Source organism: Dreissena polymorpha, chromosome 8, assembly GCF_020536995.1.
Source record: "Dreissena polymorpha isolate Duluth1 chromosome 8, UMN_Dpol_1.0, whole genome shotgun sequence".
NCBI classification, from domain to species: domain Eukaryota; kingdom Metazoa; phylum Mollusca; class Bivalvia; order Myida; family Dreissenidae; genus Dreissena; species Dreissena polymorpha.
In genome coordinates, this window is record NC_068362.1 from 34,115,403 (window position 1) to 34,143,333 (window position 27,931).

Genomic DNA, 27,931 nt, shown 5'->3' on the forward strand with positions numbered 1-27,931 from the left:
GGGTAATTAGCATCATTTTAAAGAAATTCTCCTAGTGGAAGGGGCCTTTCTCTTGTGGTAAGGGGCTTTTGTGAGGCCCTTGATAAAGAAGGAAATTATAAAAAAATATCATCAGACTGATTGACCTTTCCGCACTGTTCCATCTTAAGCAGCACTTTGTAGTTTTGTGATCCTGGATATTTTTCTAGCTAAAGATATCTCGCTATCTTTTCTTACAGGAAATACTACAAGTACATCTTGACCCGGAACTTCAGCGCTCTGAATATCAAGGGGGGTAACCAGGTGTCGCTACTCAACATCATGATGGACCTGAAGAAGTGCTGCAATCATCCATACCTCTTCCCCACCGCACAATCCGTGAGTACTTTGTACACTGTAGGTTTAGACCTGGGCCTATTTTCACAAGGCTTCTTAAGGGAATCTTAACATATTTTAAAAATTAGCTCTGGAACGGCCCCAAACCATTCCCTAAAAAATGAGAATTTTCCCTGGGCCGGTAATCACTTACCGATTCTTGCTCAGTATTTTAATATATAGACAGTCCACACTGGTGATTTTGCCATAAACTAAACATTCATCATAAAAATGATGTAGGTAGAGATGGTTAATGCCATGTCAGAATTCAAGAAGTATTTGAATATTCCAGTTTTAAGAATATTTCTTTCTTCTTATACTTAAGTCTGAGAATTGTTTGGAGAATACGGCCCTGATAAAATAAGTTTACCTTTGGAGCTTGATTAATACAAACCATGAGTTCAGCAATAACAACTGAAAAGTGACCATCTTTCGCATTGTCTGTACTTGAAGCTTATGCTAAGACTCAGATTTCAACTGCTGTGCTTCTTACTCACGGGTCATTTGTCATGTTTGTGTTCTGTACTTGCAATTTCCTGTGGAAGTCGTCCCAATTTTGGCGTAGCAATTGAAACACATGCCTTTGAATGTTCTCCAAATGTCATATTTAAACATTTTATTTGAAAACTGGGCTTAATGCATGTGCATAAAGTGTTGTCAAAGATCAGCCTGTGCAGTCTGCATAGGCTAATCAGGGATGACACTGCTGCTTGTATAGAATTTATGTTAAAAATGGAAATCATTTCTATAAAAAAAATAATTAGTCTGACGGATTTTGTCCGCACAGGCTAATCTGGGACAACACTTAACACATATGGATTAAGCCCAGTTTTGTAAGAACAAGGCTCATTGTATTTCTGTTTCCGGTGTATAGGTGACATATTTTATCTCCATTTCCATTCCCCTCTAGGAAGCCCCCCGCCTCACCAACAATGCCTACGAGGGTACAGCACTCACCAAGGCCTCGGGCAAGCTCATACTGCTGTCCAAGATGCTCAGGAAGCTCAAGGAAGATGGACACAGGGTCCTCATATTCTCACAGGTATGTGAGTCAAGGAAGATGGACACAGGGTCCTCATATTCTCACAGGTATGTGAGTCAAGGAAGATGGACACAGGGTCCTCATATTCTCACAGGTATGTGAGTCAAGGAAGATGGACACAGGGTCCTCATATTCTCACAGGTATGTGAGTCAAGGAAGATGGACACAGGGTCCTCATATTCTCACAGGTATGTGAGTCAAGGAAGATGGACACAGGGTCCTCATATTCTCACAGGTATTGAAGCAGGTCACATCAGAGGGGCGCTTTGTGAAAAATGGGGCTGACTGCATGTGCATAAAATGTTGTCCTAGATTAGCCTGTGCAGTCTTCACAGGCTAATCATGGAGGACACTGTCCCCCTAGTCTGGATTTTTGATTAGAATGGATTTTCTTTTAATAAAAATTTCCATATAATCGGAAAGTATAGACCCAGGTTAGCCTGGATATTTGTAAGTTACAAAGTTGGACATTTGTTAGTTACTTGCATAACTATATGTACTAAGTACTAGCAACTAAGTACCAGCTTACTGCAGAAAAAGTAAGTAGATTAAGTGATCTTCTTGAAATAACTGTAGCAATGTTGAAAACAGCAACAAATCTAGACAACCAAATATCTGTGTTTATGAGTTTTGATCTGGAACCCTGCCTGTGTGTATTGGGATATCTCATACTGCCCCCCTGGTACCCTGCCTGTGTGTATTGGGATATCTCATACTGCCCCCGTGGTACCCTGCCTGTATGTATTGGGATATCTCATACTGCCCCTGGTACCCTGCCTGTGTGTATTGGGATATCTCATACTGCCCCCTGGTACCCTGCCTGTGTGTATTGGGATATCTCATACTGCCCCCTGGTACCCTGCCTGTGTGTATTCGGATATCTCATACTGCCCCCCTGGTACCCTGCCTGTGTGTATTGGGATATCTCATACTGCCCCCCTGGTACCCTGCCTGTGTGTATTGGGATATCTCATACTGCCCCCCTGGTACCCTGCCTGTGTGTTTCAGATGACCAAGATGCTGGACATTCTGGAGGATTTCCTGGAACATGAAGGCTACAAGTACGAGAGGATAGACGGGGCCATCACAGGGGCAATGAGGCAGGATGCCATAGATAGGTTCAATGGTGAGTTGGTTTTCTTTTGGGTCAAACTTCTGCGATTTAAACAGTTGCTCAACTTGCATTGCATGGTCAGCAGAGAAAACACATGGCAGATAAGATATTTTGTGGTGAAAATGAAATGAAAAACTTAATGGAAAGGCGTGACATCCCATAAGCTGGGCCTTAAAAGGGTTTTATATATGAGCCTTGCTCTGGGAAAATGGGGCTTAATGCACTTGCAGTCTGGACTGACTTATAAGGGCCTACACTTAATGCACTTGCAGTCCGGACTGACTTATAAGGGACTACACTTAATGCACTTGCAGTCCGGACTGACTTATAAGGGACTACACTCCCTGCTTAATGCACTTGCAGTCTGGACTGACTTATAAGGGACTACACTCTCTGCTTAATGCACTTGCAGTCTGGACTGACTTATAAGGGACTACACTTAATGCACTTGCAGTCTGGACTGACTTATAAGGGACTACACTCTCTGCTTAATGCACTTGCAGTCCGGACTGACTTATAAGGGACTACACTTAATGCACTTGCAGTCTGGACTGACTTATAAGGGACTACACTCTCTGCTTAATGCACTTGCAGTCCGGACTGACTTATAAGGGACTACACTCTCTGCTTAATGCACTTGCAGTCTGGACTGACTTATAAGGGACTACACTCTCTGCTTAATGCACTTGCAGTCCGGACTGACTTATAAGGGACTACACTCTCTGCTTAATGCACTTGCAGTCCGGACTGACTTATAAGGGACTACACTTAATGCACTTGCAGTCTGGACTGACTTATAAGGGACTACACTCTCTGCTTAATGCACTTGCAGTCCGGACTGACTTATAAGGGACTACACTTAATGCACTTGCAGTCCGGACTGACTTATAAGGGACTTCACTTAATGCACTTGCAGTCCGGACTGACTTATAAGGGACTACACTTAATGCGCTTGCAGTCCGGACTGACTTATAAGGGACTACACTTAATGCACTTGCAGTCCGGACTGACTTATAAGGGACTACACTTAATGCACTTGCAGTCCGGACTGACTTATAAGGGACTACACTTAATGCGCTTGCAGTCCGGACTGACTTATAAGGGACTACACTTAATGCACTTGCAGTCCGGACTGACTTATAAGGGACTACACTCTGCAATTATTGTAGTTTTCTTTTAAATGAGTCTATGTAAATGTGATGAGTCTGTGTTCATGTGATGAGTCTATGTTCATGTGATGAGTCTGTGTACATGTGATGAGTCTGTGTACATGTGATGAGTCTATGTACATGTGATGAGTTTGTGTACAAGTGATGAGTTTGTGTACATGTGATGTTTTTTTTTTCAGCTCCTGGTGCAGAGCAGTTCTGTTTCCTGCTCTCCACGCGGTCAGGAGGCTTGGGGATCAACCTGGCCACTGCAGACACTGTCATCATCTATGACTCTGACTGGAATCCACATAATGATATTCAGGTACACACAGATATGTCAGCATCTATGACTCAGACTGGAGCCCACATAATGTTATTCAGGTACACACAGATATGTGCCTTGGTGAAATTATTAAAACTAATGATTTTGGCTGCAAGATGTAAAAATGAAAGCATATTTTGACCCTACTTGTCTGATTACTGAATTTCAGATATTTTCAGAATTCTGGGTTAGTCTGTGAGGTAATAACCGTTTTCACAAAAAGTATATGAATGAAATTCCATTTTTTGTACATACTTTTTACATGCCTAGACTTAGTCACGCATTCAATTTGAAATATTACAGCAGTGTTCAGTCAGCTGTAATAGTTATTACTACATCTAATTTTTTGGGAGAACTACCTGTGCTTTACCAAGTGGAAAATAATAACTTGAAAAACTCTAAGAATAATAAGTTTAAATCTTCACATTTGGAATTATGGGTCTTTTTAATTGCTTGGTACTTAATTGCACAATCCCATCAAAATATTTTTTACATGCCTTTTCAGCTGAAATATTCAGTTCCTGTGCTTAATTTATTCGTTTACTTGCAGATAATTAATTTGGAACAAATTCACGAAACTTCCTTTCTTTTGGAAATTTTCTGGACGGCCATTTGTAATTTTGGATTTTTTTTCAATTAGGATAGTTTAAAAAAATGAAAAAATGGCTGTACTATTTCAGGCATTCAGTCAATCCCACAAGATTGGTCGCTTCAACTGGTCTGTGATAGCCATAAACTACTGGTTAAAGGATTATGCAATCAACTAAACAAATACTTATTTTGATTTCAGGCGTTCAGTCGAGCCCACAGAATCGGTCAGGCCAACCGCGTCCTTATCTACCGGTTTGTGACACGTGCCTCTGTGGAGGAGCGTATTACACAGGTCAGGGATTTTGTTGGCCCCATAAATATCAGATTCTTTCAGGCTGTTTCCCAATTGCAAAAAGGAACTGTTTTTTTTTCCAAAAAATCTGACCAAAATTTACCCCCAAAATGCCAAACTGTTCCAATACACTGATAAATTGGTTATAGTACATTACACAGGGATGTTATTTAGTAGCACTTTATTAGAAAAATTAAAAATTAAAGTTAAATATGCATGTATACATTTGAATACTCTTATTCATAATCATACATGTATTAATAATGTTTTGTTTTTCACTATTTTATGGTTTATTATGGTTTATACATTTTTCCCAATCTAAAAGGCAGAGGCCGTAACATGTAACCCACAAAATAATTACTGCAGGTGGCCAAGAAGAAGATGATGTTGCAGCATCTCGTGGTGCGCCCGGGCGTGGGCAACAAGACCACCTCCATGTCCAAACAGGAGCTAGACGATATCCTCAAGTTTGGAACGGAAGAACTCTTCAAGGAGGTCGAAGGTGGGGTTATTTTCTGTTGATTTTTTAGCTCATCTATTTTTTGAAGAAAAAAAAAAAGAGCTTTTGTCATCACCTTGGCGTCGGTGTCTGGTTAGGTTTTGCGTTTAGGTCCACTTTTCTCATAAAGTATCAATGCTATTGCATTCAAACTTGGTACACTTACCTACTATCATTAGGGGACTGGGCAGGCAAAGTTAGATAACTCTGGCGTGCATTTTGACAGAATTATGTGCCCTTTTTATAATTGAAATTTTTGGTTAAGTTTTGTGTTTAGGTCCACTTTATTCCTTAAGTATCAAAGCTTTTGCTTTCATACTTGCAACACTTACTAACTATCATAAGGGGACTGTGCAGGCAAAGTAATACATTCTTTTACAAGAAAATTTAAAATTTGGTTAAGTTTTGTGTTTAGGTCCACTTTATTCCTAAAGTATCAAAGCTATTGTGCAGGGGACTGTGCAGGCAAAGTAATGTTACTCTGACTGGCATTTTGACGCAATTATGGGCCCTTTATACTTAGAAAATTGAAAATTTGGTTAAGTTTTGTGTTTTGGTCCGCTTTACCCCTAAAGTATCATAGATATAGCTTTCATACTTGGAATACTGGCAAACTATCATAAGGGGACAGTAAAGGACAAGTTGCATAACTCTGGTTGTCATTTTTACGGAATTATGGCGCTTTTTTGACTTAGTAACTTTGAATATATGGTTAATTTTTGTGTTTAGATCCACTTGACTACTTAAGTATCAAGGCTATTGCTTTCAAACGTCAAATACTTTCATGCTATCATGAAGGTACTGTAACTGGCAAGTTGAATTTTACCTTGACCTTTGAATGACCTTGACTCTCAAGGTCAAATTATTAAATTTTGCTAAAATTGCCATAACTTCCCCCCCCCCCCCCGAATCCCCCCCCCCATTTTATTTTTTATAAAGATCATCTAATAAATGACCACCACACCCTCACACTATATCCCCCCCCCCCAACCCCCCCCCCATTTTTTTTTAAACATACCGTCCAACCATCCCACCCAAGAATCCCCCCCCCCCCCAAAAAATGTTTTTGGCATTTTTGGGGGGCATTTTTGGAAGAAAATGTAATAAATGACCACACCCCCACACTATACACCCCTCTCCCCCTCCCCCCCCCCCCCCCCCCCCTCCTTTGTGATTGAAATTGAGATAGGTCCCTTTACCTTTAAAAAGAAAAATAGATCAGCAGTCTGCACCCGCAAGGCGGTGCTCTTGTTTTCTTAAGGGATTTCACATATAATGCATAGGTGACCTAAGAAACGGGGTAATGGTATTGGGGTTCTTGTGAAGGGAAAGTTTCTCAACATTTTTGGATTTATTGGGAATTTTTTACAGTATGTGATAATATTTGTTAACAAACAAAATAAGATTCTCACCTACTGTTATTACTCGGTTATTACTCGGTTGTAAAAGAATGTATTACTCGGTTGTAAAAGAATGTGTAATGTGTCATGAAATGAATGTAAATATGTTTAATTCTAATAAAAAATTCAACCATAAGAAAAGTTGGAGTAATTAAAAATAGGAGAGAATCTGGGTGTCCGAAAAATAGGATTCTTTAAAAATGATGATTTTTTATATAAAAGAGGGTGTCCGAAAATTTACAGTGTCAGAAAACCAAGAGTTATTATGGTATAAGACAGTGTGACGATGAAATCCAGTTAAAATGTTTCATTCAACATGCATATTTATACAAGTTTACAAAACATAAAAATATACTTTTTTTAAAGCCAAAGTATACTTCTGAAGTAGTAAAATGGAATTTTGGTGCAGAATTCAGTCAAATAAAAATCTTAAATCTGCTCTGGTTCCCTGCTGCAGGTGAGGACGGTGAAGAGGAGAAGCGTATCGTGTACGATGACGAGGCCATTGCCCAGCTGCTGGACAGATCCAAGGAGGCCCAGGAGGAGAAGGAGATAGCCATGAACGACTACTTCGACTCCTTCAAGGTTGCCTCCTACACAGTCAAGGAGGGGGAGAGTGATGTGAGTGGTTTGTAATCTCAGTACAGGGTAGTGTGAAACCTAAGTACAGATTAGTATGTCACCTAAGTACAGGGTAGTGTGTAACTGGAAGATTTGTTTTGACTCTTACATTTATCGTCTACTTAAAATTCAAGGGGGAAGGTGATGTAAGTACTGCAGGGTTGTGTGTTACCTAAGTCATGAGGTATCAAATTAAACAAATGACATTCATGTATATAGATTGGATTAGGCATAAGATAAATTTACATGCACAGGGACATTTGCTGAAACACCAAATTTGTCAAATGGAATTCATTGAAACCTGAATAATTTTTAATAGACATTCGTTGAAATGTCAATCATTTTTAATGGATGTTCATTGAAAATAAATTACATTGTATGTACATTTATGGAAATGTAAATCCTACAAGTTGTGAACTTATCACTCTCTAGGAGGAGGAGCCAGAGACAGAGGTTCTGAAGCAGGAGGCGGAGCATGCTGACCCCGCCTACTGGGAGAAACTGCTGAGACACCACTATGAGCAGCAGCAGGAGGACCTGGCACGCACCCTCGGCAAGGGCAAGCGCGTCCGCAAGCAGGTCAACTACAACGATGCAGCGCTTGGTAACCAGGACGACGTGGCCTGGAAGGAGTCCATGTCTGACTATGATTCAGACTTCAGCCACAATGGTGAGGGCTTTATTTGAGTGGGCCATACTTGAAAATATGTTTGTTTGGGACATTTTTTTGTAAGACTATATTGGATCGTTCTATGATTGTTCAGGAAATCATTTTAGTTAGGTCTGTTTTCAGAAAGGTTGATAAAGCAATGACAATTGTTGATTGTATGTGTAAGTTTGTGGATTAAAGCTCAAATTTGAAGGTCACACTTAGAGACCAAAGTTCAGATTTTGCCATTAAACAGCTTGTTGGGACTGGTTTTTTTGATCATGCAATTTAGAATAATAAATTACAATGAATGTCCTCTAGGTGAAGACAGTATGTGGCCTATCACATCCGTCTAAATACATCATGTGCTCAAGTTCATTTTCCATTTGTGTTTGTTTTCAGGGGAGAATGAAGATGATGATGATGATGAATTCATGGGCGATGGGTCCAGAGATGCAAGTATGTACAGAGATCTGTAAAAAAAATAATTGAAGACTTCCCTTAGCTTTGAACAAATATAATGTCTGCTTAGTATGATGATATATTGTTCTTGTATAATAGATTTAGTCCATAGATTTAGAAATTGAGTCTTTTAATTTTCTGAATTGACTCTATGATTTCAATAGACCAGCCCTGTAATATCAATTTAATGTCAACAAACGTACTCATCTTTTATCTTGTCATTTGTTATAATGCAGTCTGTAGCAAGCATTTTGTAAGCCAATACTAGATTTCGCAATCCCTGTAATTTCAATTTATACTATTTTCATAATTGAAGAAATTCAACCACCTTACTCCTCTTGTCATCTCTATTTGTTATTATTCAGTTCATAGAGAGCGTTATGAGCTTGATTTGTTACACTTCAGTTCGTAGCAAGCGTTCAGAGCGCCGTGAGAGGGACCGGCCCCTGCCCCCACTGCTGGCCAGGGTCAACGGGCAGATTGAGGTACTGGGCTTCAACGCCAGACAGAGGAAAGCCTTCCTCAACGCTGTCATGAGATACGGCATGCCTCCCCAGGACGCCTTCAACTCACAGTGGTGAGTCTTCATGTGCGAAAAGTGTAGTCCTAGATAAGTCTGTGCAGTCCGCACAGTCCGCATAGACTAATCATGCAGTCCGCACAGACTAGCAGTCCGCACAGACTAATCATGCAGTCCGCACAGACTAATCATGCAGTCCGCACAGACTATTCATGCAGTCCGCACAGACTATTCATGCAGTCCGCACAGACTATTCATGCAGTCCGCACAGACTAATCATGCAGTCCGCACAGACTAATCATGCAGTCCGCACAGACTAATCATGCAGTCCGCACAGACTAATCATGCTGTCCGCACAGTCTAATCATGCAGTCCACACAGACTAATCATGCAGTCCGCATAGACTAATCATGCAGTCCGCATAGACTAATCATGCAGTCCGCACAGACTAATCATGCAGTCCGCACAGACTAATCATGCAGTCTGCACAGACTCGTCATGCAGTCCGCACAGACTAATCATGCAGTCCGCACAGACTAATCATGCAGTCCGCACAGACTAATCATGCAGTCCGCACAGACTCGTCATGCAGTCCGCACAGACTAATCATGCAGTCCGCACAGACTAATCATGCAGTCCGCACTGACTTATCATGCAGTCCGCATAGACTTATCATGCAGTCCGCATAGACTAATCATGCAGTCCGCACAGACTAATCATGCAGTCCGCACAGACTAATCATGCAGTCCGCACAGACTCGTCATGCAGTTTGCACAGACTAATCATGCAGTCCGCACAGACTCATGCAGTCCGCACAGACTAATCATGCAGTCCGCACTGACTAATCAGGGACAACACTTTCCACTTTTATGGATTTTATGTTAAGGAAGTCTCTTCTAAACAAAACTCTAGACTAGGCTGTAAGTGTTGTCTGCTGTTGTCTAGGCTGTAAGTGTTGTCTGCTGTTGTTAGCTTTTGTTTTTGAAATGTAAATGAACACGCCCACTTTAAACCAGGCTTAAGTGTTGTTCCAGATAAGCCTGTGCAGTCTGCGTAGACTAATCAGGGACGACACTTTACTCTTTTATGGGTTTTTTGTTTACAGGAAATCTCTTTCGAACAAAAATCTAGTCAAGGCTGTAAGTGCATGCCCTTATTAGCCTGTGGGGATTGCTAGTTATTACTATTTATGCCAATTGTCTGCTTATAATATGTAATATATATAGGATCTTGCATGAGTGGTCGTTTTGTATTGAATTTATTAAACAAGCCATCTAAATAAAGATAAAAAAACGAGGCTTGCCGAGTTTTTATCTTTATTTAGATGACGAGTTTAATAAATTCAATACAAAATGACCACAAATCTAAGTTTCTATTTATAACATGACCAACAAATTTTCTTGTTATTTTATGCTCTTTTCACTGTGTTTTCACATTGTAAAAGAGTGCAAGTGAAGAAATTCGCTGGAATAATGACGTCATTTTGCCACAAAAAATGATGTCATTTCACAGTTATATAACTAGTGTAATAACACCTGTGTTATAAACAAAATTGAGCATAACGTTATTTCACTCCTGGAGCGTAGGTCATGTTATAAACAGTATTTTGTTGTATTCTTATCTAGGCTGGTAAGTTTTGGATTAGAGGTTACCATTTAAAGTCCCTGTTTGGTTTCATCTACTTACAGTAAACATTTTGTATCCCTTTGCAGGCTGGTACGAGACCTCAGAGGCAAGTCTGAGAAGGTGTTTCGAGCATACGTGTCGCTGTTCATGCGCCACTTGTGCGAACCAGGGGCAGATAATGCTGAAACGTTCGCAGACGGTGTGCCTCGAGAGGGCCTGTCCAGACAACACGTGCTCACAAGAATTGGCATCATGTCCCTCGTGAGGAAAAAGGTGAGCAGCATCGATATCATATCTTTGCAAGATGGCATTGTTTGGCTGTGTGAAGTCTCTGGGCTTACTCTGCCATTCACCAAAATAGCCAATGGCTACAAATTGCCCCGCTTGGCTAAAGAAAATTTTATTTGGCAACAACTTTTCTTTCATTAGTAGCAATAAAATAACAAAAATGAGAAGAATTTTGTTAAAAGGAGTCAAACAGGAGTCTATAGAAAATGTTGAGCCTGCGGACGAGTCCTTGACCTTGTCTTTTCTATGGCTGCTATTCGCAAGTCTCTATTCTGAAAAATAACCTGAAGTTTTCCAAAAACAAGATTTCTGTAAAAAGTTTTGTTAATCTTTAATATGTGCCATTTGCATGCAATTTAAATGATTCTTGACACTATTACCTAACAAAAATCAGAAATATTACTAGTGAATTTTTGTGCTCAAATTCTGTTGATAATACATGTATGTACTTGGATTAATAAGGGACCATCCCATGTTTGTTTCCTGAAGAACTTGTTTTGTTCATTTTTATGGAGACTGCATGAAACAAGTTATGTAGTAGCTATAATCTATGAGGTCAAATATCACACTACCTGCAGATGAATACCTATATGATTGTTCATTGAAGTGATTTTTTTGCCCTCGAAGGAGGGCATATAGTGACTGGACCGTCCGTCTTTCCGTCACACTTTGCGTTTAGGTTTCGCGTTTAGGTTTCGAAAAATGCTCATAACTTCTATGTCGCTTCAGATAGCAACTTGATATTTGGCATGCATGTGTATCTCATGGAGCTGCACATTTTGAGTGGTGAAAAGTCAAGGTCATCCTTCAATGTCAAAGGTCAAATAAACAAATTAAAGGGAAGTAATAAGCTTCAATGGGAGATAAATATCGGTACCTGCCAAATGATAAAAAAATTTATGTACCCAAAAGAAGGCATATAGTGATCGGCCGTCCTTACGTCTGTCTGTCTGTCTTTCCGTCACACTTTGCATTTAGGTTTGGCATTTAGGTTTCAAAAAATGCTCATAACTTGTATGTCCCTTCACATAGCAACTTGATATTTGGCATGGAGCTGCACATTTTGATTGGTGAAACGTCAAGGTCATCCTTCAAGGTCAAAGGTAAAAAAACATGCGTCAAAGCGGGGCAGTAGGGGGCATTGTGTTTCTGACAAACACATCTCTTGTTAATAAATCAAAGCGGCGCAGTAGGTGGCATTGTGTTTCTGACAAACACATCTCTTGTTGATTTCCTAATGTTCATCAAGTTGTCAAATTTTATTTTCATAGGTTCAGGAATTTGAAGCAGTAAATGGGTTAAACAGTATGCCATACACAAAGGCAACAGAAGCAGTAGAAAAAGCCAAATTTGAGAAGGAGAATGCCTCATCGCCTTCTGGAAAAGAGAAAGCAGCAGAGACAGATAAGAATGGTGAAGAGAAAGCAAATGTTGAAGCAGAGGGTAAAGACAGCGAAAAAACAGAGACAGAAGCAAAGGCTGAAGCAGAAGGAAGTGCCAAGGCAGAGAAAGATATTGCTGAAGATGGGGATAAAACATTAGATAAAGAGGCAGAGAAATCAGAAGGTGCTGAAAAGGAAAAGGAGGAAGAAGAGAAAGGTGCTAAGGATGAAAAGGGAACAGAGAAAGGGGATGGGGATGGAAAGGCTGATGATAAAGTGGAAGATAAGCCTGAGAAGATGGATACTGGTGAAGCTAAGGTATGTCTTGGTCTGGAAGGGAAGTTAAGCTTTTATGTTAAATTAGGAGAGCTGGTGTGGATGGTTATTTAGGAATCTGGCATACGTAATTTCTATTAAATACCCTGTATAACAACGAAAATGTTCGTTGCTTGTCCACTTGCACTTTTCCCCTATTGCTTCCTTTTCTCTTAAGAAAATATAATTCTGAAATAATTATGATTAATGTCTCGAGATTCTTTTTCACTTGACAGTAAGGTACTCTGACAATAAAGTATCCTGATGCTACGTATGTGCCCCAGTTGTAATGAATAAAAGAGTAATTAAATATAAGAAAACAACTACAGACGACTCAATTTTGACAGATAGCATACAATATAGAACGCATCCACATAAAGTTGTTGCAGTCTCTAAATGTTATAAATGTATTAATTACAATGCCAACAATGAAACTTGTAAGCTATGTCTTTACCATTGTTTGATCAATATCTTAGGAGGTCAAGACCGATGAGGCCAGCAAAGGTGATGAGTCTGAGAAAGCTGTGGAGACAGTTAAGGCAGAGAAACCGAGTATAGAGGTCAGCACCAAGGAAGAACCTATGGATACAGGCGACTCTGCTTTGTCTGATGGTCAGAAAGGTACTGGTTTTAGTGTTTCAAAGCTGTCAGTAGAAGAATTACCCTAAATTATCATATATTGCTTGCCGTTATAAACCCCAAAATTTCAATTTAACAAGTGTCTGTGTGTTATACATTGATACAACTATGTTTATAAGTGCTAACTTTTGAAAAAATCATTGTGCTTTCCTAAATATCCATAATAGACTCCATGTTTGGCATGAAAACAATGTGTGCGGGTAATACATGGTGTAGTATGGTAGTAGGACAAGATCAAGTATCACAAAAGGCGCAGGGTGCCACTCAAAAATGGAAAGCCTGCTTGTCTTATAAAAACCTTCTTAGTCCTAATTCTCATGTCAATGCAAAATATGTTAAGATTCAAGTTAGAAGTAGAATACTTTTATATTATTGTTGTTTTATTATAGATAATAATAACACTCATTATTTGTTATTTTAATGCATATTTAGGGGATTAGACCCTCTGTCTGGGGAAATCTGGGCTTAATGCATGTGCATAAAGTGTCATCCCAGTCTATCACTGACGACACTTTCTGTTTAAACTTGATTTTCGTTAGAAGATACTTAACTAAAAGAAGAATTCCATAAAGACGTGAAGTGTCCTCCCAGATTAGCCATAGCAGACTGCACAGGCTAATCTGTATCAACTTTTTATGCACCTTCATTAAGCCCTGTTTTCGCATGATGCACCTTCATTAAGCCCTGTTTTTTGCATGATGCACCTTCATTAAGCCCTGTTTTCGCATGATGCACCTTCATTAAGCCCTGTTTTCGCAGAGTGAGGCTCACATTTTAAGTTACCCATAATTTACCATGGTTTCACAGTACAAGAAGAGAAAAAGGATGAAGTAAAGACGGAGGTTAAAGAAGAGAAAATTGAGGGTGAAGAACAGGACAAAAAGGAGGCTGATAAAGGTACAGTGTTCTGTGGATTTCTTTTAGCGACAGGGTACCTTTTTTACAGCAAGACCTATGCAATCTATAGCATAAACTGGAAGTTTAATTGAACTTACAAACCAGTGCCCCATTATTTAAAACAATAACAGCCTTTCATTTTAAGGCCTGCATGACAATCCAACTTTAATCTTTGTAGCTGTGAGTTTTTGCTATGTTAAGTGAAACCCACATAATTGTCAATTTCAAATGTTTGAATAGCAAACAATTTTTTAAATATTATTTTCAGTGCCATACATATGTTAGACATGACCTAATGTATATCCAATTGTAACAATTTATTAAAGAAGTTTGTTTTTCCATTTTTCATAGTTTGTTAAATTGTTTGATGATTTTCACATGTTAAGTTAATTTCAAATCAGCACCTATTACCTTCCACTGCTTCATCAGACCCCATGTTAACACACCTGGGGGAATTTGAGCGTGTGGTACAGTGAAGTCCCAAATTATAGGGTGGCAGCATGAAAGACCCAGCTGACACTTAAGGCTTTGGGATACATCAGGCAATTGTATGAGCCTACCTCTAGGAAAATGGGGTTAACCTTTTCAGTGCTGGAACCGAATTTTGAAGGCCTTTGCAAACAGTTTGGATCCAGATGAGACGCCACAGAACGTGGCATCTCATCTGGATCCAAACTGTGTGCTATTCTGATAGTATTCTTTGAAAAAAAAATCGAAGAAAATGCTAATTTTAGAAATTCAGCAGACGACATTTTAGCAGACGACAAATTTCCCAGCATGCAAAGGGTTAATGCCTCACATGTTGTCCCAGATTAGCCTGTGGGTTTAATGCCTCACATGTTGTCCCAGATTAGCCTGTGCAGTGCGGTGGGTTTAATGCCTCACATGTTGTCCCAGATTAGCCTGTGGTGTGTTGTCCCAGATTAGCCTGTGCAGTGATGTGGGTTTAATGCCTCACATGTTGTCCCAGATTAGCCTGTGCAGTGTTGTCCCAGATTAGCCTGTGCAGTGATGTGGGTTTAATGCCTCACATGTTGTCCCAGATTAGCCTGTGCAGTGTTGTCCCAGATTAGCCTGTGCAGTGATGTGGGTTTAATGCCTCACATGTTGTCCCAGATTAGCCTGTGCAGTGCCTCACATGTCCCAGATTAGCCTGTGCAGTGATGTGGGTTTAATGCCTCACATGCTGTCCCAGATTAGCCTGTGCAGTGTTGTCCCAGATTAGCCTGTGCAGTGATGTGGGTTTAACGCCTCACATGTTGTCCCAGATTAGCCTGTGCAGTGCCTCACATGTCCCAGATTAGCCTGTGCAGTGATGTGGGTTTAATGCCTTACATGTTGTCCCAGATTAGCCTGTGCAGTGCCCATTTTCCCAGAGATGTGCTCATATCTTATGTTATCTATTTCTTTTGAACAGGAAAATTGTATGAAGAGTTTTAGTGTTTATGCGTGATTTTGTTTTCTGTAACTTCAACAGTGTATGACTTTGAATCATTCGGAAAGAGAGTTGGTCTTAATGTTAAACATGCCCTTAGCTGCAATGGTCTAAAGTTTTATTTTTTCTGTAGTTTTTTTTTAATCAATAAATGACTAAATACTTTGACTGAAGTCAAATCAAGAGTTTATGATTATCATTATCTACCATCTTTATTTTGTGATTTCATTTTGTTGATAGCGCAATTCTCATGATATGAAATTGATTTTACACTTATTACGAAGTGTGCAATTGAATTAACATCCTTTTCTATAAAAAATATCATTAACATATTCACTATAATATATAATATAATGTTGACCATTTTAAAGGTGAGAAATTGACCATTTTAATTGTGAGATATGGACCTTTTTAAACATTACAAACTGACAGATTTAAAGTTGGGAAATAGATAAATTTAAAAGTGAGATATTGACCCATGTTAAGTTGAGAAATAAATCAATTTAAAGATGAGAAATTTACCATTTTAAAGGAGAGAAAGCTGAGGTTAAAGTCGAAGGTGACAAGGACAAGGAAAATAAAGATGTTAAGGATGAAAAGAGTGGCAAGGAGACCGGAGATAAGTCCGAGGATGCCAAGAAGGAAGAGACCAACCAGAAGTTCATGTTCAACATTGCAGATGGGGGCTTCACTGAGCTGCATACACTCTGGCAGAACGAACAGCGGGCGCTACTCAAGGTAATATACACTTGCTGAGTGGTGGTGAATGTAATAGAGACTTGCTCTGGGAAAACTGGGCTTAACTCTTTCAGTGCGGGAACCGCATTTTGAAGGCCTGTGCAAACAGTTTGGATCCAGATGAGACGCCACAGAACGTGGCGTCTCATCAGGATCCAAACTGTTTGCTATTCTGATAGTATTCTTTGAAAAAAATCAAGAAAATGCTAATTTTAGAAATTCAGCAGACGACATTTTAGCAGACGACAAATTTCCCAGCATGCAAAGGATTAATGCATGTGCATAATGTTGTGCACCCAGAAAAGTAGGGGCAACACTTTCCGCTTTATGGAATTAGTTTGAAGGAAATCTTAAGGGAATATCCAGTTTGGGCGTAAAGTGTCATCCCTGATTAGCCTGAGCTGACTGCACAAGATAATCTTGGATGACACTTAACTAATATGGACTTAACCTTGTTTTCTCCAGAGCAGACTCAAGTGTTGAACTGTAGAATCACTCGTATCTTCTGTTCTCTTTCATGTTCGTTTGTTTTTTCTGAGCTAATCCAAAATTGTTACACAGTATGTGCCTTAAACTTTGTTATAAAATTGACCGTAAACTCTAGAGACTTTATATATTGCTAAAACAATAAAGTTAAAATTGTTAATGCTAGGAATCAAAATTGTTTGTCTAAATATGTAAATCTACATTCCAGTCTTTTCAAAGTTACTGATTATAAGGAGCCTATTGAATAATTATTAACAGTGAAATTTCAAAGGGACCTTTTCACACTGTGACAGATTTTTGCATGTTTGAAGCTTGTTATTAAATACTTTAAATTGATAAATGTAAACATCAGAACTAAACGTTTCAGTTCAAAAAAAGTTATACACACCTGTGCTCGAACCACTGACTCTTGGAGTAAAAGAAAAGCGCGTAAACCACTGTCCATCCCTGCTGACATGGCTCTACGTATTTTATACTTCATATGTGTCTTGTTCTGATAAAACTGGGCTTAATTCATGTGCGTAAAGTGTCGTCCCAGATTAGCGTGTGCTGTCCGCACAGGCTAATCAGGGACGACACTTTCCGCTTTAATGGTATTTTTAGTTTCAAGGAAGTCCCTCCTTACCGAAAATCAAGTTAAGTTGGAAAGTGTCGTCCCTGATTAGCCTGTGCGGACTGCACAGGCTAATCTGGGACGACACTTTACGCACATGCATTATGCCCAGCTTTCACAGAACAAGACACATATAAGCAATCCTGGTAGTGTCACAAAATATAACAATAACAACAGAACTTTGAAAATTATACAATAGTTTCAAGTTTGTAATGATTAATAATTTACAGGTTTTTAAATTGTCAAAAGATGCATATAATGCATATTTTGGAGCAGGGTAAATGTTCAGTATAACTGTTCCCTTTGAAAAAACATAAGTGCAACAAATATTTGCAAATCTGAAACAATTTTTGGCAATTTTGTCTGTTTAACAAAATGTGAAAAGGTCCTTTTCAGATTATCCTCTACTATAACAGCACTAAAGCTGTGTAATTTTATTGATACATAAATGGTGTTGTTTTCAGAGCCGTGAACATGAAGTGTGGCATCGTCGTCATGACTACTGGCTTCTGGCAGGCCTTGTCACGTATCCTTGGATTGTAAACTGGATATATTTATATATATATATATACATGAAGTCTGGTGCTTTGTTGCTATGTTAAATAAGGTTGCATTAGATATTAAACACACACACACACACTACTAAAGACCATAAAATATAATACTATTTATTGAAGTCCTTGTGGTAACTTGCATTCCAGATTCCATGGACAAGTCAGTGGGTTTTTATTTTGTAGAAAATTCCAGACACATAAATTGTTGCCTTTGGGTAAATATTATAATGGTCACTCAAACCAAGAAATTAAAGCTTATATCTTCTGCACAACTTGATTTCCATCTCCGCATATAAATCCTTGACGAGGGTGCAGTCATGGTTACGGTCGCTGGCAGGATGTTCAGAACGATTCAAGGTTCCAGATCATCAATGAACCCTTCCTGTCTGAACAGGGCAAGGGTAACTTCCTGGAAATCAAAAACAAGTTCCTGGCTCGCAGATTCAAAGTGAGTTACATACAAAATCTGAATGTATATGAGCCTCAATCTTGGAAAATGGGGCTTAACCCTTTCCCCATAAGAAGCAAAGTGAAAATGGCTTTTGCATCCAGCATAAAACCAGAACAGCCTGCGAGTAACTCAAGTCTGTTCAGGTTGTATGCTGTTTGCTGCTCATCAGTAACTAAGTTTTGAAAAATGAAGCCTTTAAAACTTTAATTTAGTAAGAAAGGTATTTGATTAAATTTAACTTTCTAAAGGACTACAAATATGTCTAAATACATATCTCAGTGGTAAAGAGTTGATGCTTGTGTGTTAAGTGTCTTTCCAGATAAGTTTGTGTAGCGCACACTAGAGTGGTATTTTTTATTTAAACAAAGTCTCTTCAGCCAAAATCAAGTTAAGGCGTAAAGTGGCGTCCCTGAATAGGCTGTTATGAAATAGATCACCATTTCGATCCTCAATGTGGGAGCGTTCTTTGGATTTATCCCAAAGGACACCAAGTACAGTTTCAACTCAGGAAACAGACTATAGAGTGTCAATTAGCCTTAGGGTTTCAACAAAATTAAGCTAAAATGATTAGGATTTGACTTATAGGTTTCTTGTGTGTTTTTCCCCCAGTTACTGGAGCAAGCCCTGGTGATAGAGGAGCAGCTGCGGCGGGCAGCGTACCTCAACCTGACCCAGGACCCTTCACACCCGGCCATGGCGCTCAACACGAGGTTTGCCGAGCTCGAGTGCCTGGCAGAGTCTCACCAGCACCTGTCCAAGGAGTCTCTGGCTGGCAACAAGCCTGCCAACGCAGTGCTGCATAAAGGTGGGGGTGTCCTGATGTTGGTTCTTATTTTAGCCTTGTTCTCTGTAAAACTCGGCCTTATGAATCCTGCCTGGGACATCTTGAAAAAGTCAAATTAATGCAGTAAAGAAGCAATGTGTTTTTAAGGGTCATCCTAGATTAGCCTCTGCCGTCCTGTCAGGCCAATGAGAGACAACCTGTCCTGTCAGGCCAATGAGAGACAACCTGTCCTGTCAGGCCAATGAGAGACAACCTGTCCTGTCAGGCCAATGAGAGACAACATTTTATGCTTTTATGATGTTATTTGTTTATAAGAAGTCTATTCTAAACAAAAATTCAGCCAAGGCAAAAAGTGTCATTCAAGAAAAGTGACTGGACTTTTCTGAGGAGTTCTAGGCTGGAAACAAGCATAAAAGCAAGGATTCATAATATACAAATTTGTTTTGAAGTATAAAGCTTTTCTACGTAAGCCACTCTTGGTATTTGAAAATAGCAATTGACTACAAACTACTCATAATAGCTACACAATTCTCAAAAAGGCTACTAGTATCTCTGAAAAGCTGATGAAATATTTCGTATTTTCATAGAGAAATATTTGTAAATTAAAAAGCAAACATTTTTACATGAGCTACAAACATTTTGGCTTCTTGTTTAGAATTACTTGCTCTAGGAGAGCTATCCATTTAAGCTTTATTTAAGCATTGCATTGAAAGCCAATGTATTGTGTCAAGCAGTTTAAAGTCGATTTGATGGGTGAATCAAAACAGTGCTCGGTCTGTTTGGCTGAGGTTTTGACAGAGATTTCAGAGCTGCAATGGCACCCTTCCGATTCCAGGATGTAATGATAAAACAGGAGTTGTTGTAGTAGCTTCCCTTGAACTGTTCATGAAAAAAAGTACATTTTGAGTGTTTGTTTAAAACTAAACACCAGGTTTGATTTAATCACTGCATGAAAACCTTGAAGCACTCTCTATGTCATTTCCTGGGTACAACTAGTTCAGCACTCTCAAGGATCTTGAAATTGTGTTGCAGTGGGGATCAAACCTTGGCCCTTCCTTTAGTTTGATGTGATTGGAAAACAAGTTTTTGCAGTTGTCTCCCTTGAACAGTTCATGGAAACTCTTGAGATTGATCAGTTGCTTAACCCTTTCCCCCATAAGAAGCTAATTGAAAATGGCTTTTGCAACCAACATAAAACCAGACTAGCCTGCGAGTAACTCACAGGCTGTTCAGGTTTAAGGCTGTTTGCTGATCATCAGTAACTAAGGGTTGGAAATGAAGCCTTTAAAACTATAATTTAGTAAGAAATGTCTTTAATTAAATTAAACTTTCGAAGTGACTACAAATATGTATCTTAGTGGTATATGGATATGCAGAATTAGTAACAATAAAAAATATTCCTGTTGTACATACTAATAATCAGACTATAAAGTCGAGCCTTAACTTTTACAGTGTTGAACCAGCTGGAGGAGCTGCTGAGTGACATGAAGCAGGACGTGAGCCGCCTGCCTGCCACGCTGGCGCGAGTCCCGCCGGTTAGCCAGCGCCTGCAGATGTCTGAGCGTAGCATCCTGGGTCGCCTTGTCAACCCTGGTCAGGCCCCGCCCACCACAGCTACCAGTGCCACCCCCAGTCCTGCTCCATCCACCTCTAGTATGTCTGGCTTGTACACTTGATCCATTTTTGATCATTTAATTATTTCTTTTTCAAACAGATAATAGAAGTTGATATGATGTGTAAAAACTATTTTTGATCCATTTAATTTAAAAATTATCATAATTTCAAACATACAATGATAGTTGATACGGAATGTAGAAACATTTTTTTACCCTTTTAATTGTCTTAGTTTCAAACAGATAATTATAGTTGATATGGTATGTTAAAATTTGTTTGACGCATTAAATCTTTTTTGTTTTATTCAGATTATTTTAGTTGATAGGGTATGCGATAATGAGCTGATTTTAAAGCTTTGTACCTCCACATTAGTGTGTTTCCCAAAATTTACTTCATTCTGTAGTCAGCTTAAACAAACATAGATTGTGTCTTCTTTTGGTTTTGTGTTAGGTGGTATTGGGATCATATCACCATGTTAGACATGTTTACCATCAAAATATAAACACTTTATTGGGCAGAACTATTTTTTGTCGATTCTAACTCAAAAGTAAAAAAACTAGGAGAACTTTATTGCAAAAGCTGATTTTAGTGTATTGAAAAGTCTGTATTTGTTACTATTTTGATCATTTTGTGGATATGATCTAACAATTTCTGTTTAAGTGAATGCACAGTTCTGAGGTCCGTGTTAATGGGGCTCTTCTTGTCATGTTTGGTCTTAAATTCAGCCATATTCTCAATCACCAAAAGTATATTTTTGCATAATTAAAAGTAAAAAAAAAATGTAAACATTATTATTTTAGTTGAATTACCTATCCAGCTCTTTAAGTTGAATCATAGTAGATAACTGAATTCATGTATGGTCAGTTTTAACAAATTTGTAAGCATAAAAGGGAAGACAAATTTGCACCTGCACAATTTTCCCAATCCACTGGCCCAGTCCCCATTTAAATATTGGACACACACTCGTGTTGTTGTTTTGCAGGTGGAGTACGACCTGGGGCTAGCACCCCCAACATGACTGGACATCGCTCTGCCACTAGCACACCTGGTGAGTAGACTTGAACACATGACATCTTAGGTCTTTGCCCCACGACTACGAAAGATACCAGTCTCAGTCTCAACTCAGATTTCGATTTCTGTGAATATTTGTTATAGGTATTTGGTCACCTTATAGATACAAAAAAAAAGATGTATTAATCTATCTCTCTTTACTTTATCATCTTAAAAATAATTATTAACTGGCTTTGGTATTTACCCGCTTTGGGAAGTTTCCAATATAACACCTCAACTTATTTTATTCTAATATGTTGTACTGTAGGAAAGGAGTTATTGAACCGAGGGTTTACTATTTAAGATTTAGACACAGATCAATCATAAGAATTTTCTAGTGGTGGGGCAATATTTCTTACATATGTAGAGGTAAGATGTTTGTATGAACCCAGATCCTGGAATGTCAGTATGGAATGTGTAAGGGTTTGTCTGTTACTACTGTATAGGATATGAAGGTGTGCCAGGTTTTAGGTGACCTTGGTGATGTGTGGTTTCGGTTTGCCCATGTTGACAGTGCCTTCAGCATTGTTATTGTTTTATATATGATGCAGACTTGGTAAAATATGTTGGAATTTATAATTAAATATGATGATTTACTATTTTTTTGGTAGTATGCTGTTGAATTGTTGATAAATTCATGAATCCACTATTGTCAAAATATAGCTGCAGCTATTGTTTTGATGACATTTTGTTATTGTTTTTGGTTAAGAAACCTTAAAAACAACTATTCAGTATCTAATATTAAATGTGAATAACCATTTGTTGTAAAATGATTTCCCATCTTTGCCCTGATATCATTAGATCATGAATGATAATTATACAAGCTGTTTTCTTTTTACATCATAAAGAGTACATAACTCTTAGCTTAATAATTTGTAACAATTAAAGCTGTGTGATTCAAAATGTATCATTATGGTAACATATTATAACTACAGCATTTTCTGTTTACTATTTCAAGAGCAAATATAGTTCAAACATACAGGTAAACATCTTTTGTCCATAATTTCTACTGCCTAAAATGACATGGAAACCATATAACCATTATTTCCCACTTATTTCTTGGCAAGTCTCTCTAGACTTGGGCTTTCCTCTGCATCCGGTGCACGGGCTATTCGGGCCAATACCCGGACCGGCTGGCGAAGTTCCCGCATTCTGGAGTTCCGAGATCGCCCGCTCTCTGGGGCTCGACTCTCTAGGGCCACAGCCGCCCGTGTCGTCTCAACATCAGTAGCGCCCCCTAGGGGTTGGCTGCTGAACACTCTTGATGTAGCCTTTAACTGGTACCGATTCTCTTTGTCAAGAGCTGTATTTTTGGCTTTCTTTGTATATTTGCATGAGGAGGCATTTAGAAGTATTGTTGTTTCTTTTCTGATTCTTTATTGCATCAATATTGTCAGTCACACTCTTCTTTCTTCTTTCTGTTACTGTTTATATGTGAGTATTGGTCTGTTTAGTTTTTAACTTGGGTCCATTATGAACTTATTTGGTATATATAATTAAAATTTCTTATAAATTCATATATTTTTCAACACTTTCTGAATATTGTATGAAAATCTGATAATTTGAAATACAAATATTTTCAACATAAGCATATTTTGATTTAATCATTCGACAATGAAACAAAATATTCCATTTATTAAATGCTATATGTATCAGTAAAGACTGACTTATCACATACTCCAACATATTTCACAAACTCTTTCCGTTCAGTTTCAGTCATCTCTTCCTGTGAACATTCTCTTGTTTGTTGGCCAAGATATCTTTTCTTACTTTTCTAAGCATCGTCAGTTATTTTTCCATTTAGCACCTTTTTATTTTTGTGCAATGCTTTTGGAGATTTTGAATTAACCTATTTCTAAGGGCATTGCTTTGTTGTTTTGTGGTATTCAGTGTGTAGACCATATATAAACTGTATGGTATATGCTTTGGTTGCTTGACAACTGATATGGCATCACTGCATGAGCAACCGCCGCCAGCTTGTCAGGATATTGTCACAGTATTGATGTTTAATGTTATTTTTTTATTGTCAGAATGTGTTTTTTTTATAGAGCTTGTTTTAAAATAAAGAGCAAATATAAATCAATAATATTTCTATAAGTACATATTATAGGTGCATAGATGTTTGGTCTGTTGAGGTAAATAAAATTGATACAAAAACACAAACAAAACCAACAACAAAGTTATCAAATATAAACATATTGAATTTTTTTAATTATTAACCATATACAACATATTTATCTACCCCTTACTGAACATTAAGCTTGCATACCTATTTTATTAAATACATATAGTGTGTGTGTTCCTGTGAACATTAACATTTTTTTAAATGTTGGTACCAAGTGAATGTGTTTTACCTGTTCATTTTAGCATCTGGTCAGTAACATCCCATGCTGTAGGTATGTATCAATGGAGGTGTAGCTTTAGGAAATGTTTGCCGTGTTGTGACATACATGTACCAGTAGATTTAGACAAGCTTTTTTTAACAGTTTGACTGCATATTATGGTGACCCTAGGACTATGTTTAAAAGGACAAGCACTGAGGGTATATGAAGCCCTCAAGTTTCCACGTCTTTGATGTAAGACATCTTGAACATTTATAAACAAAAGTAAACCTGATCACTGTAACTGATTTGTCATTATGTCATTATATATATATATTTTAATGGAAATTCTAGACAGTAGTTCTCATTACTTTTCTGAATTCCTAGTTAATAAGTTCACTGACAAAGTTTTGAGGAAATGACACTGTGAGAGCCTTTAGTGCATGTCCTTCTATATGTATATAACATATAATTATATCTGGTTGTGTTTAATATTATTTCACTAAACATTATTATGCATATTTTTAATAGTGTCTGTGCTAGATATTTCATATGGCTTTATATTGGCAAAAAGTATATTTGCGAAATTTATTTACTTGTTTGAACTTGTTAGATCTAACAGATTTGTGTGGAATACTCTGAAGGTATTTAGTATAATTGTATTTATAGTTTAATGTTGCAAATTTTTATTTTATTAAAAAATTATCATGTCAATTGTTTGTTTTCAAGACACAAGTTTATTTGCTATTACAGATATTTCTGTCAACCAAAATAATTCAAATATAAAATCATGTTAGTCTTACTCAAAATATACTTTAATTTACTTCCCTTCATTTTTATGTGGTTTAATTGTTGAACAAAATCATTTCCTGTGGTATCAGCCGTATACTATTGCCGATAACCCATAAGTTTATATATCCAACCAGTATATCATGACTAATAAACAATAAATAAATATTAATTAATATTAACTTATATAATAATAGCATTACAAAAAAATAAAAAATAAAAGCACTTGCAAGATCCTGAAAATTAACACAATCATTATGATCTCTTGTCTAATACATGGTCTTGTATTTGTTAGATATTGTTTAAGAAATTATTCACAAACTTGCCCCAATAAGTGTTTCCTTTATTATAATATGTTTTAACGTACTTGATAGAAACAGCCACTGTCATATTTCTTTATGGTCTGCATGTGACCTTCTTGAAGTTATTTTAGCACTTTCCATCTCAGAAGCAAAGTGAAAATTGCTATTTGCAAACAGCATTAAACCAGAACAGCCTGCGAGTAACTCACAGGCTGTTCAGGTTGTATGCTGTTTGCTGCTCATCAGTATCTAAGGTTTGTAGATGAAGCCTTAAAAACATGAATTAGTAAGAAAGTTTTTCAATTAAATATAACTTTCTAAGAGACTACAAACACTTCAAAATATGTTTCTAAGTGGGAAAGGGTTATATATGCCGTAGTGATAACTTTCTTGCAGCAAACTTTATGTTGTTCATTCTTCATGCTCTATTTGACATTTAACCTTTAACCACATAGATACGTATTTTCATGCATTTGTAGTTCCATAAAAAGTTACATTTAATTAAAGACCTTTCTTACTGTATTCAAGTTTTAAAGGCTTCATTTCCAAACCCTAGCTACTGATGAGCAACAAACAGGTTGAAACCTTAACAGACAGTGAGTTACTCGCAGGCTGTTCTGGTTTTATGCTGGTTGCTTATAGCCATTTTCACTTTGCTTCTGAGTTGGAAAGTGTTAAATGTAGAGCTAGTTATTAGTCATACTGTATCTAAATAATGCAGTTTTCCTAAACACATACTGGGTACAATTATTACAACATAATTATAGTGCAGTTTTATTCAGCCGCTTATATTTAATAATATAACACTACACTAATATTTTTAATTAATCTCTGTCAAATTGTCAATGCCATAACAAATATATTTATTTATTTTTTTGCTAGGACAGAACAAAATTTCTAACAGTATAATCTTATAAAAAAATCAACACACACTTCATTAAAGTTTTAAAGTCATGCTTCAACAGATTTTTTTGGGATAAAAGCAATTTAGCTTGACCCTATTTTTACCAATAACAGACAACTCTGTTTTTATTTTTTTTAAATGCTTCCCTTTTGATGATTAATTTTCACTCATTGCCTCGGCTCTTGGGTTTCATCTTCACAAATGCGAGCTACTTTATAAGTGAACAATTTGTTTTATGTGTCGTTCTTTTAAGCCTGTTCTTGTTCAAAACTGTATTGGCTGTAGATTTTCTGTATTTGTATATGAATTGATGTAAATAATCAGTATCTTAAAATGCCATTTAATTTTGAAGCATTCTGATTTTAACAAACCCAGTTATCTCTAATATTGGAAACTAATAAGTTGTTTCTTACCAGAATGTTGTGTTTCTGCCCATTGTCCTAAGTGAACACTTGTCTCTTCCTGAATAATGTATCTTATGGATTGCAATGTATACAGTTTCTACTTTCACATGCCATTAATACTAGAGCATGCTTTTGCGAGCAAGTAATATGTCTGGGTCATATACACATAAATCATGTGATTGTCTCTTTGCTCTCATTGCAGATAAGCCTTCAGGGGACAGCAAATCTGGGGCCATATGTCTGGAATAGCACAGCCCCTGCAGGGGACAGCAAATCTGGGGCCATATGTCTAGAAGAGCACACCCACCTGTAGGATGTTTGCATTCGGGCGGCTATGGTATCATAGAACATCATACAGACTTTGTCAACTGAACGGACAGTGCTTTTCATAAATTGAGAGATGTTATTGTTCAGCTTCATGCATTTGTTCCGTACATTCTTAAACATTATTTATTGAAATAATTGCATGTTTCCATGTGAATAGTTGTCATCCCATCAAGCGCCAACGAACAATATTCAGTAACTGTGTGAAAGTAATTGTTATACATGTGTCCATTGTGTAGTGTGTATATTGTGTCAGTTAATGAAGACGAGAGTCAAACATGGTGTGTCCATTGTGTCAGTTAATGAAGACGAGAGTCAAACATGGGTGACTGCACTGGGACATCACAACAACTATAGTTCTTTGTAAGCAGTTACATGGTATTAGTGGACATGTGAAGATCTCGGGAAGTTTTCTTATTATAATGTATTTAGCTTATTATAACATGAGTATGCATTTATTTCAGCTTTTTCATTATTGTATTGGCGTTTTGATATTGTATGTCATTACTTTGAATAAAATACGTTTTCTAAAACGAAATCCACCAAAGGAGATGGTAGTTTGAATCGTTAGTGGGAAGACATGTAAAAGGCTGTAGAAAATCTGATAATTTCTTGGCTTTTGTATAATTTTATTGAACATGTCATTAGCATTGAAGTAGAAAATGTACAACTTTTTTGCTCAACATCATTTTTTCTAGTGATCATTTTCATTACTATTCCAGCAAAAGCGCACTTAAATCATGTAACATATGTGGACATGCGTGTACCATTTCAAATTTCTTTTCTATTGTCATGCTTTTTTATCACCTTGTTTATGGCATGGTACCATGTTGTTGTTTTGTAATGTAATAAAATAGAAAAGCTCTTGTAGTTGAGGCTTTGTTGTCTTTTTGCAGCATTTCAATCTAGATCCCCAGTCTGGGAGGGCCTACTTAGTCCATTTTAAGGTATTGCTTGTTGCGTATGTGATTAAGGCAATGTATTTACAATTACATGGT

The 27,931-nt window shown here is 37.7% G+C and overlaps 1 protein-coding gene across 9 annotated transcripts in view; it reads left to right on the forward strand.

The window, feature by feature from the left end:
- Nucleotides 1-27,803, forward strand: part of LOC127842214 (chromodomain-helicase-DNA-binding protein Mi-2 homolog) — a 68,714-nt gene extending 40,911 nt beyond the window's left edge. For 2 of the 9 annotated variants that reach the window (XR_008031513.1, XR_008031514.1), the window contains 23 exons: nt 219-357; nt 1,265-1,396; nt 2,405-2,522; nt 3,859-3,983; nt 4,774-4,866; nt 5,233-5,368; nt 7,223-7,386; nt 7,819-8,056; nt 8,438-8,494; nt 8,903-9,074; nt 10,730-10,916; nt 12,203-12,631; nt 13,105-13,249; nt 14,075-14,164; nt 16,132-16,337; nt 17,901-17,962; nt 18,306-18,438; nt 19,051-19,246; nt 20,678-20,878; nt 21,822-21,887; nt 22,957-23,169; nt 24,257-24,285; nt 26,812-27,803. Coding sequence is in view for 7 of the 9 variants with exons in the window: in XM_052371616.1 (XP_052227576.1) it covers nt 219-357; nt 1,265-1,396; nt 2,405-2,522; nt 3,859-3,983; nt 4,774-4,866; nt 5,233-5,368; nt 7,223-7,386; nt 7,819-8,056; nt 8,438-8,494; nt 8,903-9,074; nt 10,730-10,916; nt 12,203-12,631; nt 13,105-13,249; nt 14,075-14,164; nt 16,132-16,337; nt 17,901-17,962; nt 18,306-18,438; nt 19,051-19,246; nt 20,678-20,878; nt 21,822-21,887; nt 22,957-23,120 (3,253 nt within the window). In the remaining 2 variants the exon portion in view is untranslated. Of the gene's footprint in view, nt 1-218; nt 358-1,264; nt 1,397-2,404; nt 2,523-3,858; nt 3,984-4,773; nt 4,867-5,232; nt 5,369-7,222; nt 7,387-7,818; nt 8,057-8,437; nt 8,495-8,902; nt 9,075-10,729; nt 10,917-12,202; nt 12,632-13,104; nt 13,250-14,074; nt 14,165-16,131; nt 16,338-17,900; nt 17,963-18,305; nt 18,439-19,050; nt 19,247-20,677; nt 20,879-21,821; nt 21,888-22,847; nt 22,872-22,956; nt 23,170-24,256; nt 24,286-24,823; nt 24,855-26,811 lie in introns of all 9 variants that reach the window. The other 7 variants (XM_052371621.1, XM_052371620.1, XM_052371622.1 and 4 more) reach the window with 7 other exon arrangements.
- Nucleotides 27,804-27,931: the final 128 nt, after the last annotated feature.